This window comes from Hypanus sabinus, chromosome 7, assembly GCF_030144855.1.
Source record: "Hypanus sabinus isolate sHypSab1 chromosome 7, sHypSab1.hap1, whole genome shotgun sequence".
Taxonomy (NCBI): Eukaryota; Metazoa; Chordata; class Chondrichthyes; order Myliobatiformes; family Dasyatidae; genus Hypanus; species Hypanus sabinus.
The window spans coordinates 37,756,676-37,770,594 of NC_082712.1; the positions used below are offsets into that span (position 1 = coordinate 37,756,676).

General features: G+C 41.6%; 1 protein-coding gene across 2 annotated transcripts in view; it reads right to left on the reverse strand.

Moving 5' to 3' along the window:
- Positions 1–13,919, reverse strand: part of iqgap2 (IQ motif containing GTPase activating protein 2) — a 282,888-nt gene that overhangs the window by 121,074 nt on the left and 147,895 nt on the right. For both annotated transcript variants that reach the window (XM_059974514.1, XM_059974515.1), the window contains 3 exons: positions 1,726–1,793; positions 1,467–1,580; positions 732–910 (listed from right to left, as the gene is read on the reverse strand). In XM_059974514.1, coding sequence (XP_059830497.1) covers positions 732–910; positions 1,467–1,580; positions 1,726–1,793 — 361 coding nt within the window. The remainder of the gene's footprint in view (positions 1–731; positions 911–1,466; positions 1,581–1,725; positions 1,794–13,919) is intronic.

The window sequence follows — 13,919 nt, forward strand, 5'->3', positions numbered from 1 at the left end:
TGGAAGTTCAGGGAATCAAGGAAAGTATGAAATGTCAGAGAAATCCTGGAAATGAAGCACTGTATGCAATCAGTTTGTCTAAATCACCTTGAAATCTCAGTAACTTACAATTCTCCTCACCCCTCACGACTTCTATCATCTATTTTCCATAGTCGCACACTATTTCATTATTGAGTACATGGGATGCCAAGACTAATAGATTAGATCATTAACTCAGCAATCCCCATGATAATCTGGAGTACCTAGAATTAATTTATATTAGGTGGTGCACTCTCTATGCTAGTTTTTTTTCCAAAAACAGGAAGGCAGAAATCATATTCTTGAGGAAATTAGTAAATGCACAGTTATCAGGCATCTAATAGGAATGCACAAAGGCTGAATGATATAATTTGCCAGCTGTTAAAATTGCTAATTTTCCCATTTCTTCAGTGCTTCATAAAGTGAAAGTGATTATAAAAAGCAAGGGTGAATAATTACACATCTTGTTCAAATAGGTGATGTATGTGACTAAAAAGTTAAATTTGTAACTTACTTAAACAAGAAATGCAATTATTCACCCTCTTTTTTTTTGAAATAGTGAATTGTATATTACCTTTGTTATTCAAAGGGGGGAACCTAAAGATTAAAATTTGGCAGTTAAACTTTAATTTCCACCCAAAGGAAAGCTATTTGTTAGAAATTACTAATTCCAAAAAAGACATTTATAGTAACAGTGGAACAGGATATCCTACCTTGCTTTTAGCACCCTCTTGCTTCATTTGCTGGGCCTCAAATAATTTCTCTTGATAATCTTGGGCGAAATTGTTTTCTAAATTACTTAAAACAGCATTTGGGTTGGCTAAAGCCTTCATGGTCTCCTCTGCGACCCTGTGAGATATTGCTTCATTGATGGCAATTACTGCAGCATGCACTGGGGAAGGAAACACAGTAAAAATGAAACATGCTCAAAATAGGATAAAGCTGTTCCAATGTACTTGCAAACTCCTGAATTTTGAACTCCAAACTCCGTTAAAAGATGCTGACAATTCTTAGAGCAAGCTGAAAAATATCTGAATTAATTGAATCCAATATTGGATATTAAATGTCTTTGCACCTTACTGCAACTTAATTTATTTGTGAGACATTCTGCAACGAAAATAATCTGATTAATCTTTCAGAGGTAGAGAAAATTTAGCAGCAGGCTTATTGTTCATAGTTCTCAATGTAAAGTATGCCTATATTAAAAGAACTCAAAATACTTGGAAACACTCAGCAGGTCAGATAGCATCTGTTGAAAGAGGAATTCAATTAACGTTTCAGCTTGATATTTTCCATCATAACTTGAAAATTAACTAACTTCTTTTACCACAGATACGGCCTGAATTGCTAGATGCTTCCTGTGTACTTTAAAAAAAAAGTAAGCTTCCATCCTTTTTAAAAAATATATGCCAGTTATTACGGGGCAGCATTTAAAAACACACACGTACATGCAGCTTCATCTACTGAAAGTTCGTTTGCCAGAATTCCACCAATCTTGCTGAATGCAGGCATCTGAATTCCATACTTCTCCAGCTCTTTGCGCATGTTACTTATCTCTTCCTCTGAAAGAAAAGTACAATTACAGTTAGTCAGGCAAAATCATCATTTCAAACAATTTCTTAATGCTCTGAGAATATAATCAAAGAAATTAATTCAATCAGAATTTAATAAAGCCTTTCCAGTTTACAGAGGGAACAAGAGATTTACCTGTAAAATCCACCTTTCCCAGCAAGTCTTGGATTTGAGGTGCTATGCCGAGTTTGAACAGGTACAAGCTGGAACAAAGTACATAAAATTACACTCCACATATACAATTGATGTATTCATATTTTATTTATGGGTAACTGGTTAAAGATTGCTGCAAGATATTAGTGATTCATCCTTTTAGAAGCACAGTTGGGATGTCTGGTGAAGACCAGCACCTCAGGGATGTGCATTTAGCCCACTGCTCCACTCTCTATACACCCGTGACCGTGTGGCGAGGCCCAGCTCAAATGCCATCTCTAAATTTGTTGCTGACACAACTATTGCTAGTGGAATTTCAGAGAGTGATGGGAGGGCATAAAGGAGTGAGAAATATCAGCTACTTGAGGGATGTTGCAAGAGCAAGCTCACGCTCGCTGTCAGTAAGACCGAAGAACTGATTGCGGACTTCAGAAAAGGAAACACACACCAGTCCTCATAAGTGGATCAGAAATGGAAAGGGTGAGCAGCTTCAAGTTCCTGGGAATCAATATCTCTGAGGATCTATAGCCCACCATACGGATGCAGCTATAAAGGAGGTATGACAGCAGCTACTTTTCATTGGGAGTTTGAGAAGATTTGGTGTGTCACCAGACACTCACAAATTTCTGCAGGTGTACCCTGGAAGGTATTCCAACTGGCTGCATCACTGACTAGTATGGGTGGGGTGGGGGGTGGGGGGGGGGGGTGCGTCGCAGTGCACAGGATTGAAATATGCTGCATAGAGTTGTAAATTTAGTCAGCTCTAACCCTAGCACTAGCCTCTGTAGTATTCAGGACATCTTCGAGGAGCAATGCCTCAAAAAGTTGGCACCCTTAGGATCCCATTTCTTCTCAACATGCTACCCAGTGCTGACATCACCTGGAATCTTGCCTGCTTGTGTTTGAACAGATGCCTCTCAGCTTTATCAACAGGAGTCACACCATCTCACCTCCTTTGCTGTAAACATAACACTTCAACATCACCTGGATACATTACATAAAACAATGGCAAGTTTAAGACCACAGTCTTCCAGACTCTCCACTGATTCCATTGTCCTCCTTGACATCACCATTGATCCAAACTAGATGACTGTAATCTCACCATCCTCTCGCACCCAGCATAGTTGCCAGCACATTGACTCACAGAGTGAATGTACTTGGCTACAAATAGTAAAGTGGATCATTTCTTAAAGTGATGAGAAATTGAAAGGCTTGGAAAGTTTCAGACGGACCTGTGCATCTTTGACACAAGTCAAAGTCATTGCACAGCTAAAACAATGAATTAGGAAGACAGTCCGGAGACACGAGAGTCTGCAGACATTAAGAGCATGAAGCAAGAAGTATCAAACTGCTGAAAGAGCAGAGCACGGTAGGCAGCAATGGTTTCTCATAGGTTGCTGGTACACTCAGTCGCAGTGGCCTCTCTGGGTTCAAACAAAAGTGGAACTGTTTGTCATTTACATTTTTTGTCACGATCCAAAGACATTGCTAGATATTAAGAGCATCAAGTACTACACGTCTGTCCCATCAGCGAGCTGCTCGATAGTAGTGGAGCAGGACCTGTTGCATACCATGCTGCAAGCTTCTTACAGCCACCCAAGGAGGAAGGCATCGGAGGCAGTGGGTAGTCCAACAAACAGTGCAAATAATTGTCTTGGGCATTTTTTTGTGACCACAAGTCCCTGTTGGACACTGGTAATGTAGAATACTGCAAGTCAGGTTCACTGGTTCATGAGAGAGCCCGACGGTAGAGGAGCTCAATTGTTGCACAGACCAGGCCCACGTGCCACGGGGTTACTGGCTGCAGCCGCACAGGGAAGGAGATGCTGGAGGTGGCATGGGAGAGAGCAGAGCTGGATTCCGTGCCGGGTTGGGGGCTTACAGGTAAGGGAGGACCAATGGAACCAGTTGGAGGATGGACGGATAAGCGAGAGAACCTGCGCGGGCTCGTGGGAGTGGAAAGGAACACGGGCATGGGTCATCTGAAAGTGGAAAAGTTACTATTCATACCACTAGGTGCTAAACTACCCAATCAGGAAGGCAAATGGATGGCGCCAGCATACAACTCTCCCTCCCCTCAGTCGACATCTTCCAGATAGCAAATGAAAATATGTACAGTTGATGTTTTGGGCTGAGGACCTTCATCATGACACTTGGGTGGGTTGCTTGGATTTTAAGCACCTGGAGATTGAAAATAGCTTTTAATCTTAAAAGTGCTTCTGGGACCATCAGAGTCTGCGATTTGCAGCTTGGAGATCGTTTGAACGATCCAGTACTCTGCTGACTTAGAGAAGATTGCAGGAAGCAAGCGTGTACTCGGACAGTTTTGATGCAAAGAAACTTCGAAACGGGGCGCAATTTGATGTTCGACTCTGTTTTGCCATTTAAATTGTTCATTAATTACTGATTAAAGCGTCGATGAAGACAGAGACATCAAAGCAAATACAGAAGGCAAGCGAGAGCTTCAGTGCTGACTGCCTTATTTTCGATCGACGACAGAGGGGTCTGCGAGCAGCCTTGCGCTGTGACAGGTGGGTGGGACCCTCTGGCTCATGCGTTGTCCCTCTCTTTCGATGTATGTTGGTGATATCGCAGATTGTATTGTGGTTCTCCATTTATCAATTGGACTACCGCATTTATGAACTGTTGACTTTTTTCCAGACTTGTGGTTTTTATATCATGTTTTTTTTTTAATCACCCATTCCTTTTCTGTTTTGTTGTGTGAGGGGATGGTTTTCAGGAGTTGATGTTCTGCTAGTGTTCTGTTAGTTTTTTGTGTGGGGGAGGGGATATTTCTTTGAGGGTTGATGTTCCTGTTCCATTTTATGCAAGGGGAGGAGGCTTTGGGGGGGGGGGGGGTTTGGTGAATCCTTTTTTTTTACAGGGGTGGGGGTGTTTGTGGCTTCTCTCTGAACAATTTTCATGTTCTTTCTTTGTTTCATGGCTATTTGGAGAAGACAAATCTCAGACTTGTATATGTATACATGCTTTGATAATAAATGAACCTTTGAACTCTTACTGGAGGAGAATCTGAATTCCAGAGTAAAGTCACCCCACTACAGTTGTACAAGGTGCTGGTGATACAACATCTACAACACAGTGCAAATCTGGTTACAACCTATTTGGGATAGAAGAATTGCAGCAACTACTCACTAAACTAATAACTGGATTGCAACTTCGTCATATGACAAAGTCAGCAGATTGACCTTGTTTAAGACTGAAGGGGAATCTTGTTGAAACGTAAAACATTCGAATGCAATTTGATTATTTAGATGTAGGCATGATGATTCCTGTGGCTGGGGTATTGAGACTCTAAGTAAAGGGTCAGCCATTCAGAACAGATACAAGAAAAAATCTTTTTTTTTAAATCAGTGGATGATAAATCTTTGGGATTCTTTATCCATGAAGGTTCAGAATTGGCAGAGAGATCCATAGGCTTTTAGTTATCAAGGAATCTGCAGGAAGGTGACATGAGGTCAAAAGATCAGGCTCTACCTTACTGAAAATCAAGAAGACAGAGTGGAATGGTTTCAGCTACACTTTACTCCTAGAACCAAAATCCATCTCCCCTGCGCCTCAACCTACTTGGGGCCACTTGTACCACTCAGGTTTTCCTGAGTTTCTGGATTCACCATGTCAACGCTCATTTGAAAACTCAGCTGTCCAGAACCTTCTTGCACCAGTCACCTCCCCATGTTTCTCAAAGCTACCTTATGAGAAACCTTAACCATATGCACAGAATTCTTTGTGATCACACTCCTCCATTTCTTTCCAGAAATTCAGTGTTCTCTCATTTCTTATGAAGCCTACAATATTGGCTCTTGAGATTCTAAGCTCTGTATCTTTCTCCCACTTCTCCTGAAAATCTGCATTACTTAAAAAACAACTGCCTCAATTTTGCATCAAATTTTCCATGATGACAACTTTACTTGTTAATTTTTACTATGAATTAACATGGGGTACTTATATTAAAATATTTATAGATACACAAAAAATTCATTCAGCACCCTGAATCCATTATTTTCAATTTCATGATCTGTTACTCTAGAGCAGGGGTTCCCACGGACCCCTATGATTACCCAAAGGGTCCGTGGACTCCAGGTTGGGAATCCCTGCTCTAGGGGTATACGAGGTTTCCTTTGTGGATATTTGGAGGACGTACTTGTTTCACAGGTTAGGTTATGTTCATTAGTTACTTCAGTCTGGTGGTTCAGAGTCCCCAGTGTTAGCTGCTAGCCAGTGCAGCAAACCAGAAATCAGATGGTAAATATCAGATGCTTGATCTGCCACAGGCTTGTTCCCTAGGGTTGAAATGGCTAACATGAGGGGCATAAGTGCTTGGAAGTAGGTACAGAGATGTCAGGCTAAGTTTCTCCACATAGAGCGGTGGTGTGTGGAATGCACTGCAGGTGAAGGTGGTAGAGGTGGGTACTATAGGGTCTTTTAAGACACTCCTAGATAGGTACATGGAGCTTTGAAAAACAGAGGACTACGGGATAGGGTAACTCTAGACAGTTTTTAGAGTAGGCGACATGGTTGGTAAAATATTGTGGGCCGAACAGCCTGTAATGTGCTGTAGATTTCTATGTTCTAAATGGCATTCAAAGTTCATTGTGCAAATGAGTGCTCATGTCCATAATCGTTAATGAGTTGGTACTAATTTTTAAGTAATAAGCAGAATATACAAGTTCTTGTTCTTTTTATAAAAGGCTTTTCTTTATTGTCAATGAAGTACCTTTGTACCTTTTGTATTTGCTTTTAACAAATGATCCACTAAAATTGTGCTGCAGCTAATATGGTATACCTGTAGCCATTTGTAGTTAATGAGTAATTTTTACTGGCAAAACTGTTTTAGAGCTTTCAACTTGTCATTTATAAAATAGAAAGAATTGCTTGTAATCTGCCTTTGTCCTATGCTTTTCTCCGCCTCCCCCCCCCCCCCCATGGCCAAGCCCTGTCAACCAAATTGCATCACTTCACCCTTCTCAAAACCTTTGAAGTTTGTGCTGCAAAATACATTATATGCAAAGGAAAGATGTGGCTGGAATAACCTACTTATACTTCTAAAAGCTGCAATATATCATTTTGGACGCATATCCAAAACTGGTAGATTTGTTCTCACACCAGGAAATGATTTCTTCTCATATTTATATACATGTCCATCTCTAGCACGATTTCCTCTAGGGGGCGCTGTCTCATGCCTTCCAGCACACACTGCAGATTAACAGTTACAGTGCGAGGAAATCAGAGAATGTGCAAGTCAGCTAAATAGGAGTTTAGACTTAGTGTGCATGTCACAAACTGGCCACTTAATCTACATTATACGAGCCTTCATACACAGAAAAGAGCCCATTGTCAAAGAACAATTGTTCTCTTTTTAAAGGGACAGATTGTCAAATAATGCATCTGCAATATGAAATATTTAAGATGGGATTTAAAACAAGACACCAGCTCTATCATTACAGAATGCTTAATTTGCATGTGGATGACTCAACACCTTTTCCTTCATGTTGCATAAAATCACTTCAAACTTTAGTGACATCACTACACACAACCTCCATTTTCTGGAGCCACGAGGTTCACAGAGCCTGATCAGCCTCAGGTCAGTCTTGATCTTAAAAAAAGGTACTTTTAAAGTTCATCATTTGGTGCTCAGCAAGTTTATCAGTGAGTGAGATGGGCTGTTGTACCTTGAACAGTATCAAAATCAGGACAGAAGGGTCAGTATATTGGATCTCATTTGCATTGTGTTAAATAGGGGTCAGGCAAGCATTCATTAAATACCAGTTCCTTGGGCATAAAACTGAAATCCAGGTTAAAGTTACTACATCCAAACCCAAGTACAACTTCTTTTCATTCCTAGCTGTTTTCACGTGTATTGTGATCTAGCCTGGAATCCATTGCTAGGTAGATAGCACACAGTCACTACCACCAGAGGAGAGACTTCCTCATATCTAACATTTTAAAAATCTGTCTCCATGACAAACTCTTAGATCAGTTACTTTTGCTTGCCTCTCTCCTTCCAGTCAAACTTAACTGAGCTCCATCCCAAACAGCTCCAGAGCCCCATCATCTCTCAGCACCATCTTTTCCCCAATGCCTTGCTGGATACGCTCAAAGCACTGAGGGAGACTGTGAGCCTGAGCAAAACTGGCCCACACTGTACATGCAGTGAAGAGCACTCAGCACAGCCCCGTCAAGTACTGAGGCAGGCTGACCCAATCACTCTATATCCAGCCTCACTCCAGCACACACACACAATCAGGCTGAAGTCTGGTAAACAGGCTTTAATTTCAGTCAGTAATTGAAAATAAACAAACTTCAAACGCTGAAAATCTGAAATCAAAACATAAAATACTTCAAACCCTCAGATCAGGTGACATCTCTGGATAGAGAAGCAGTTAATGTTTCAGTTGAAGGACTCTTCATCTCAATGAGAAAAAGTAAACAATCATGTTAATTACAGATCCAAGAGAAGTGTTGGGTAGGATAATGGAATCATCTCTGATAGGGTGGCATGGTTACCCAGGTGATCAGACTTTATACAGAGCTGTCAGGTTAATAGATTAATAAGGGGAGGGAGAAGGCGCATAAGGGAGAGGGCCATGTAAAACTGGGAAATGCAAGTCAGAGCTGTTACTGAGATGAGACGGGGAATGCTGGACCTACCCAGCTGATATGTAGCATTGAAGAGGAGAAGAGAAACTGAACACCATTAGAGTTGAACAACATTTATAAGAGAAGTAGCTAGCTAGGGGAAGGAAGGATGTGTCTGCTGCTGGAATCTCATTCAAGGTGCTGGAAGCTGCATCGATGGAATACAGAGGCTGCTGAGGTGGATTTCTTCTCAGTCTGGGACAAAACCAGATGTGCAAAGAGATGGGACGAGCTTGAGGACTCTCAAACATGCTCTGGGGAAATCAAGGTTAAAGAAAATGTTGGACAGAATTCACAAAGGAATGTTTTCAGCACATCCTGATTCGATTTCTATTTTAATCTTGTCGGAAGGTGGGACCAGGAGGAACAGGTTGTGTGACCAACCACTGGAGGGCGCCAACACACAAAAGTAACCCACTGAGGTTCAGGTTTGTAGAAAAGCAAATAAAGTGGGCAAAACAGGACTTTGTGGGCCAGTGAGCAACGTTCTTCCCTGGAAGGTAGTTTGACCCCTAGAAAAGCAGTTGCGCTGACTGCAAATCTTGGTTACAATGAATCTTTGGGGGAAACGTACCATTTGCTGCTGAACGTGAAAAAGGCAAGGGAATGAATTTGGGCAAAAGCAATGAGTAGAAAATACACACCCTTCTGTTACGTTCACAGAATATTCATTTAACCGCCAATATGCAGAACTCCACCCATGACAAATACTGCTCTGAACAAGGTTGGGCTTACAACAGGATTCTAATGACAGAACGTCCTCAGCTTTGTTCAGTGACAAAATCTTGGCAGGGAATCATTGGCTACCTTGGCAAAAGACATTGCTAATGTACAAAATAAAGATAGAGTCAGAATTTTAAAATGGTAAAAAAATAACCCAAGCATCAAACCAATTGAAACCATCACTCACTGACTCATTTTTAAACTGTAGTTTGGTGAGGGCCCCAGCAGCGGGAAATACTGAACTGAAGTCACCTCTCACTCTCAGAGGCTGCAACAGCCTCCTACAACTACCTCAAGAGTGGCAAATTCCCTTCTTGAACCAGCTTCAAGTAGTGCTACCAACATCAGATCCAGCCTGTTCCCGCCATCCGAGCTACATTACTTCAGATCTTCAAAATTACTGGTACACCTGAAGAGGACTTGGCAAACTACTCATTATGTTGACTTTCAGAAGCAAATTGTACCATGTACATTTCAAAAGTGAGTCAAGGGTGTTTACCTACTTCATAGTCTAGGGTTTCTTGAAAAACAGAACTTGCAGATGCAGTAACTGCATCTTAGAGTCAGGTTTATCATCACTGACAAATCTCACGACACACGCCAGTGATAATAAACCTGATTCTAAGATAGGTAGTTGTGCGAAACTTTGACTAATGAGGCTGTTGCACATGCACAATAGTAGTTAGCTGGAAGTAGTGTAGGACTGCAAGCTCTGTTTCTGAAGAAATCCCAGGTTATGAAATAGATAACACCATCAACTCATTTTTGAAACATGCACGATACAATTTGCATTGTTAAAAAAAAACAACAACAACATAATGAGTTGTTTACCAAGGCCTCTTTGGGTGTACCAGTAATTTTGAAGACTTGGACTGATGTAGCTCGGATGACTGGAACAGGAAATGTGCATGTGGTAACTACTACAAAACTGGGCCCGTGTATAGAGACCTGGGAAATGAAGAGGTTACATGGATCAAAATCTATTCTAAATGTGGTTCTCAGCGGCAGCACCAAAGCACGCCAGAGTGTTTGGCTTTTGGCAGCTTTTTAAAAGGACAAAAGAGGGAATTTATGGCGAAAGCCAGAGGTAGTGGGCGGGGTACTTTGCACCAGCAGTGATTAAAGAGAGGGACGTGGAGGATAGCAAGATCAGAGAGCTGCACACGGACGTTATTAGGCACATTGTTATCAATTAAAGAGGTGTTGGGTCTCGTGAAGAATGTTAAGGTGGGTAAATCCCAAGAGTTTAATGGGATCTATCCCAGGTTCTGATGGGATCTAACCCAGGCTATTCAGGGGAGCAGAAGATTACTGGAGCCTTTATAGAGATATTTGTATCCTCCGTCACAACCAAGGTTACAGAGGACTGGAGAGTAACTCCATGTTGTTCCTCTGTTTAATAAGGGCAATTGGGATAATCCAGGAAATCCTGTGAGCTTTGCATTAGAAGTAAGGAAATTATTGAAGATTATTAGGGATAAGCTACTCGGATTCGGAAAGCAAAGACTTATTAGGGATAATCAGTACAGCTGTGTGTGGGGGAGTTCATGGCTTACAAACATGATTGAGTTGAGGTGACAAAGCTGAGGGTAGGGCAGTGGATATCATCTACCTGAACTTTGGTAAAGCTACTAACAAGATCCTTCATGATAGGCTGATACAGAAGGTTTAGGCACATTGGATCCAACGGAGACTTGACAGATTGGACTCAAAATTGGCTTGACCATAGTAGTTGTGAAAAGGTGTTAACTCTGATTGGAGATCCACGGTATTCTGCAGGGATCAGTGTAGGGCCACTGATGTTTGAAATATACATATCAAATGTTTTAGATGATAATGTAGATTGGTCGATAAGAATACAATCAAGATAAAAACTGGCAGAGTTGTTGATAGGGAGGTTGTTCAAGGATTCAAATGTAACAAGGAATTATAAATAGCAATGATGTTCAGGGAGATATTGGGGTGCAAGTCCAAAGCTCTCTGAAACGGACAACACAAGTAGACAGGATGATAAAGGAGTAAGCCACACCTGTGTCTGCTGGTTGGAGCATTGTATAAAGTTCAGGAAACCATGTTACAGCTGTGTTAACCTTTGGTTAGGCCATATTTGGTGTAGCGAGTGCACTTCTGGTCAACACATTACAGGAAGTATGCGCAGGCTTCGGAGAAGGTGTAGCAAGAGGTTAACCAGGATGTTGCCTGGATTTAGAGAGAAACGGCTACAAACGTTCATTGCATGAACTTGGATTATCTTTTTCTGGAGCGTTAAAGGCTGCAGGGCCTTTGTTTATAAAATTGTAGAATCTGTGTTTATAAAATTATGAGAAACAAAGATATAGTAGATAGTGAGCTTCCCAGGCTGGAAATGTCAAGTACTCGAGAGCAGAGCTTTAAGATGAAAGACAGGAACACTCAAAAGGAGAAAGGATCTGGTGAAAATGACAAATAAACTTTTCTTGGGCTTCCAGCCAGGTACAGGTATCAATTTTAACCAATATTTCAATGACAAATTCTGCCATCTTCTTCAGAGATGATACCTGGGCATATCTAGTCTGGTTGTATTTATACCCCTGTTGTCTGTCCCTCCTGACTGGTTAATCCTCATCCAATCAGGTTTCCCATCTTGTTTACTGTGCTGTGCCAATGGCTTTTGGGACTGCCTGGTGAAGGAAGCCATTGAAATGGAACTAGAGGAAAAGAATTCTAACAAAGATAAAGGTCTCACTCTAAGTAAGAACTGGAAATCAACTATAAACAAGATAGGACAGCAGAAACCTGACTGGATGAGGATGAACCAATTAGGAGGGATGAATGACAGGGGTATAAATACCACTGGACTAGACATGAGCAGACATCATCTCTGATGAAGATGGCAGAGTTTGCCATTGAAACGTTGGCTAAAATTGATACCTGTACTGGCTGGAAGCCCAAAAGGAGTTTATTCACTCAAAGGGAATTTTTGAGTTTGGCGTTGAGTGCAGTTCTGAGCATCACACTTTAGAAAAGGTATAAAGGCTTTGAAAAAGGAGTTGAAGAGACTTATCAAGATAATTAGAGAGGAGTCTTGAATTAAGTTACAGAAACTGGGTATGTTTTCCTTTGCACAGACAAGGCTGTGAGGAGATCGGAGAGAAGCATTGTAAAGTCATGAGGGATGTAGGTAAAGAATAGATAGAAAAGTCTAAAATTAGATGGCAGTGAATGAAGGTAACTGGAAAAAGAATAAGAATTTAACAAAAAATAACAGAAGTGTCAATGTTTGTGGTTTGGAATATACAACCAAAGGTTGTAATAGAGAGCAGATTTTATTGAGGCATCTGAATGTTTGCTGCTTTAGTGTTGGTAAGGAAAATTGCAGGGCTCTCCGGACGTGGGATAGGGTTAAGTCGGAATGCACTTGCTCAAGATGAGTCAAATGGGTTTTTCACCTGTTGGAGTAGTTCCACAATTCACACCTGAGCTAAATCCACCCAATACTGCACAAGTTGTAGAAGTACATTTCTGGCTTGATTACAGTAATGGGTATCAAACACAGAATCTTTTGACTTTCATCAGACAGGTGAGAGCTTTAAAAGAAACATAAGCTTCTTCACACAAAGGATGGTGTGTATTTGGAGTGAGCTGCCAGGAATAGTGGTTGAGGTGGGCAATTAGCAATGTTCATAAACCAATTGGATGAATACATGGATAGGAGAGGTTTTGAGAACTATGGGGCAAACATAGGCAAATAGGGCCAGCTTGCAGGGCAACATACCGTAAATTCCGGACTATAAGCCGCTACTTTTTTCCCACACTTTGAACACTGCGGCAACACTGCGGCCTATACTACGGTGCAGCTAATGCATGTTTCTTTTCATGCCGCCAAAAACATTTTGCCTCGTAACAGTAGACCAATAAAATTGATGAGTAGTTCACAGAGGTCCAATGAAATTGTACGATAAATCAAGCGCACTTTCACAATTAGATTATTGTAAATCAGTCATTTGTACTCACCCTCATCAACATGGAAAACACTCGAAGAAAAGCATATGATGCAGCTTTTAAGTTAAAGGCGATCAATCTGGCGGTTGAAGAAGGAAATCGAGCTGCTGCACATAATCTTGGCATAAGTGAATCGATGGTGAGACGGTGGAGACGCCAGCGTGAAGAACTGAGTCAATGCAAAAAGACGACAAAAGCTTTCAGAGGTAATCATAGCAGATGGCCCGAACTGAAAACTTTCTTGAAGACTGGGTTAACACACAGAGAGCAGGCGGCCGCGGTGTTTCCACCGTGCAGATCAGACTGAAGGCTAAAGCAATCGCCACCAAAATGAAAATCGAAGATTTTAGAGGTGGGCCATCGTGGTGTTTTAGATTTATGAGACGAAAAGGCCTGTCCGTCAGGGTACGCACGACTCTGTGTCAGCAGCTCCCTCCCAACACCACGAGGAACAACTTGCTAACTTCCGCACATTCACTCAAACAAAGATAGCAGAGAATTCCATCGGGCCAGATGGTATCATAAATATGGATGAAGTACCTTTGACGTTTGACCTGCCTCTCACTCGGACTGTTAATAAAAAAGGTGACTCGTCCATCACACTGTAAACAAGTGGCCATGAGAGAACGCATTTTACTTGTGCTCTGAGCTGCACAGCATCCGGACTAAAGCTTCCACCGATGGTGATTTTTAAGCGGCTGACAATGAAAGTTCAGTGAAAGCTGCCATCATGAGTGCAAACTCAATTCCAGCTGTGATTCCTGGGGGCACCACGAAGTATTTGCAGCCAGTGGACATCAGCGTGAACCGGGCAT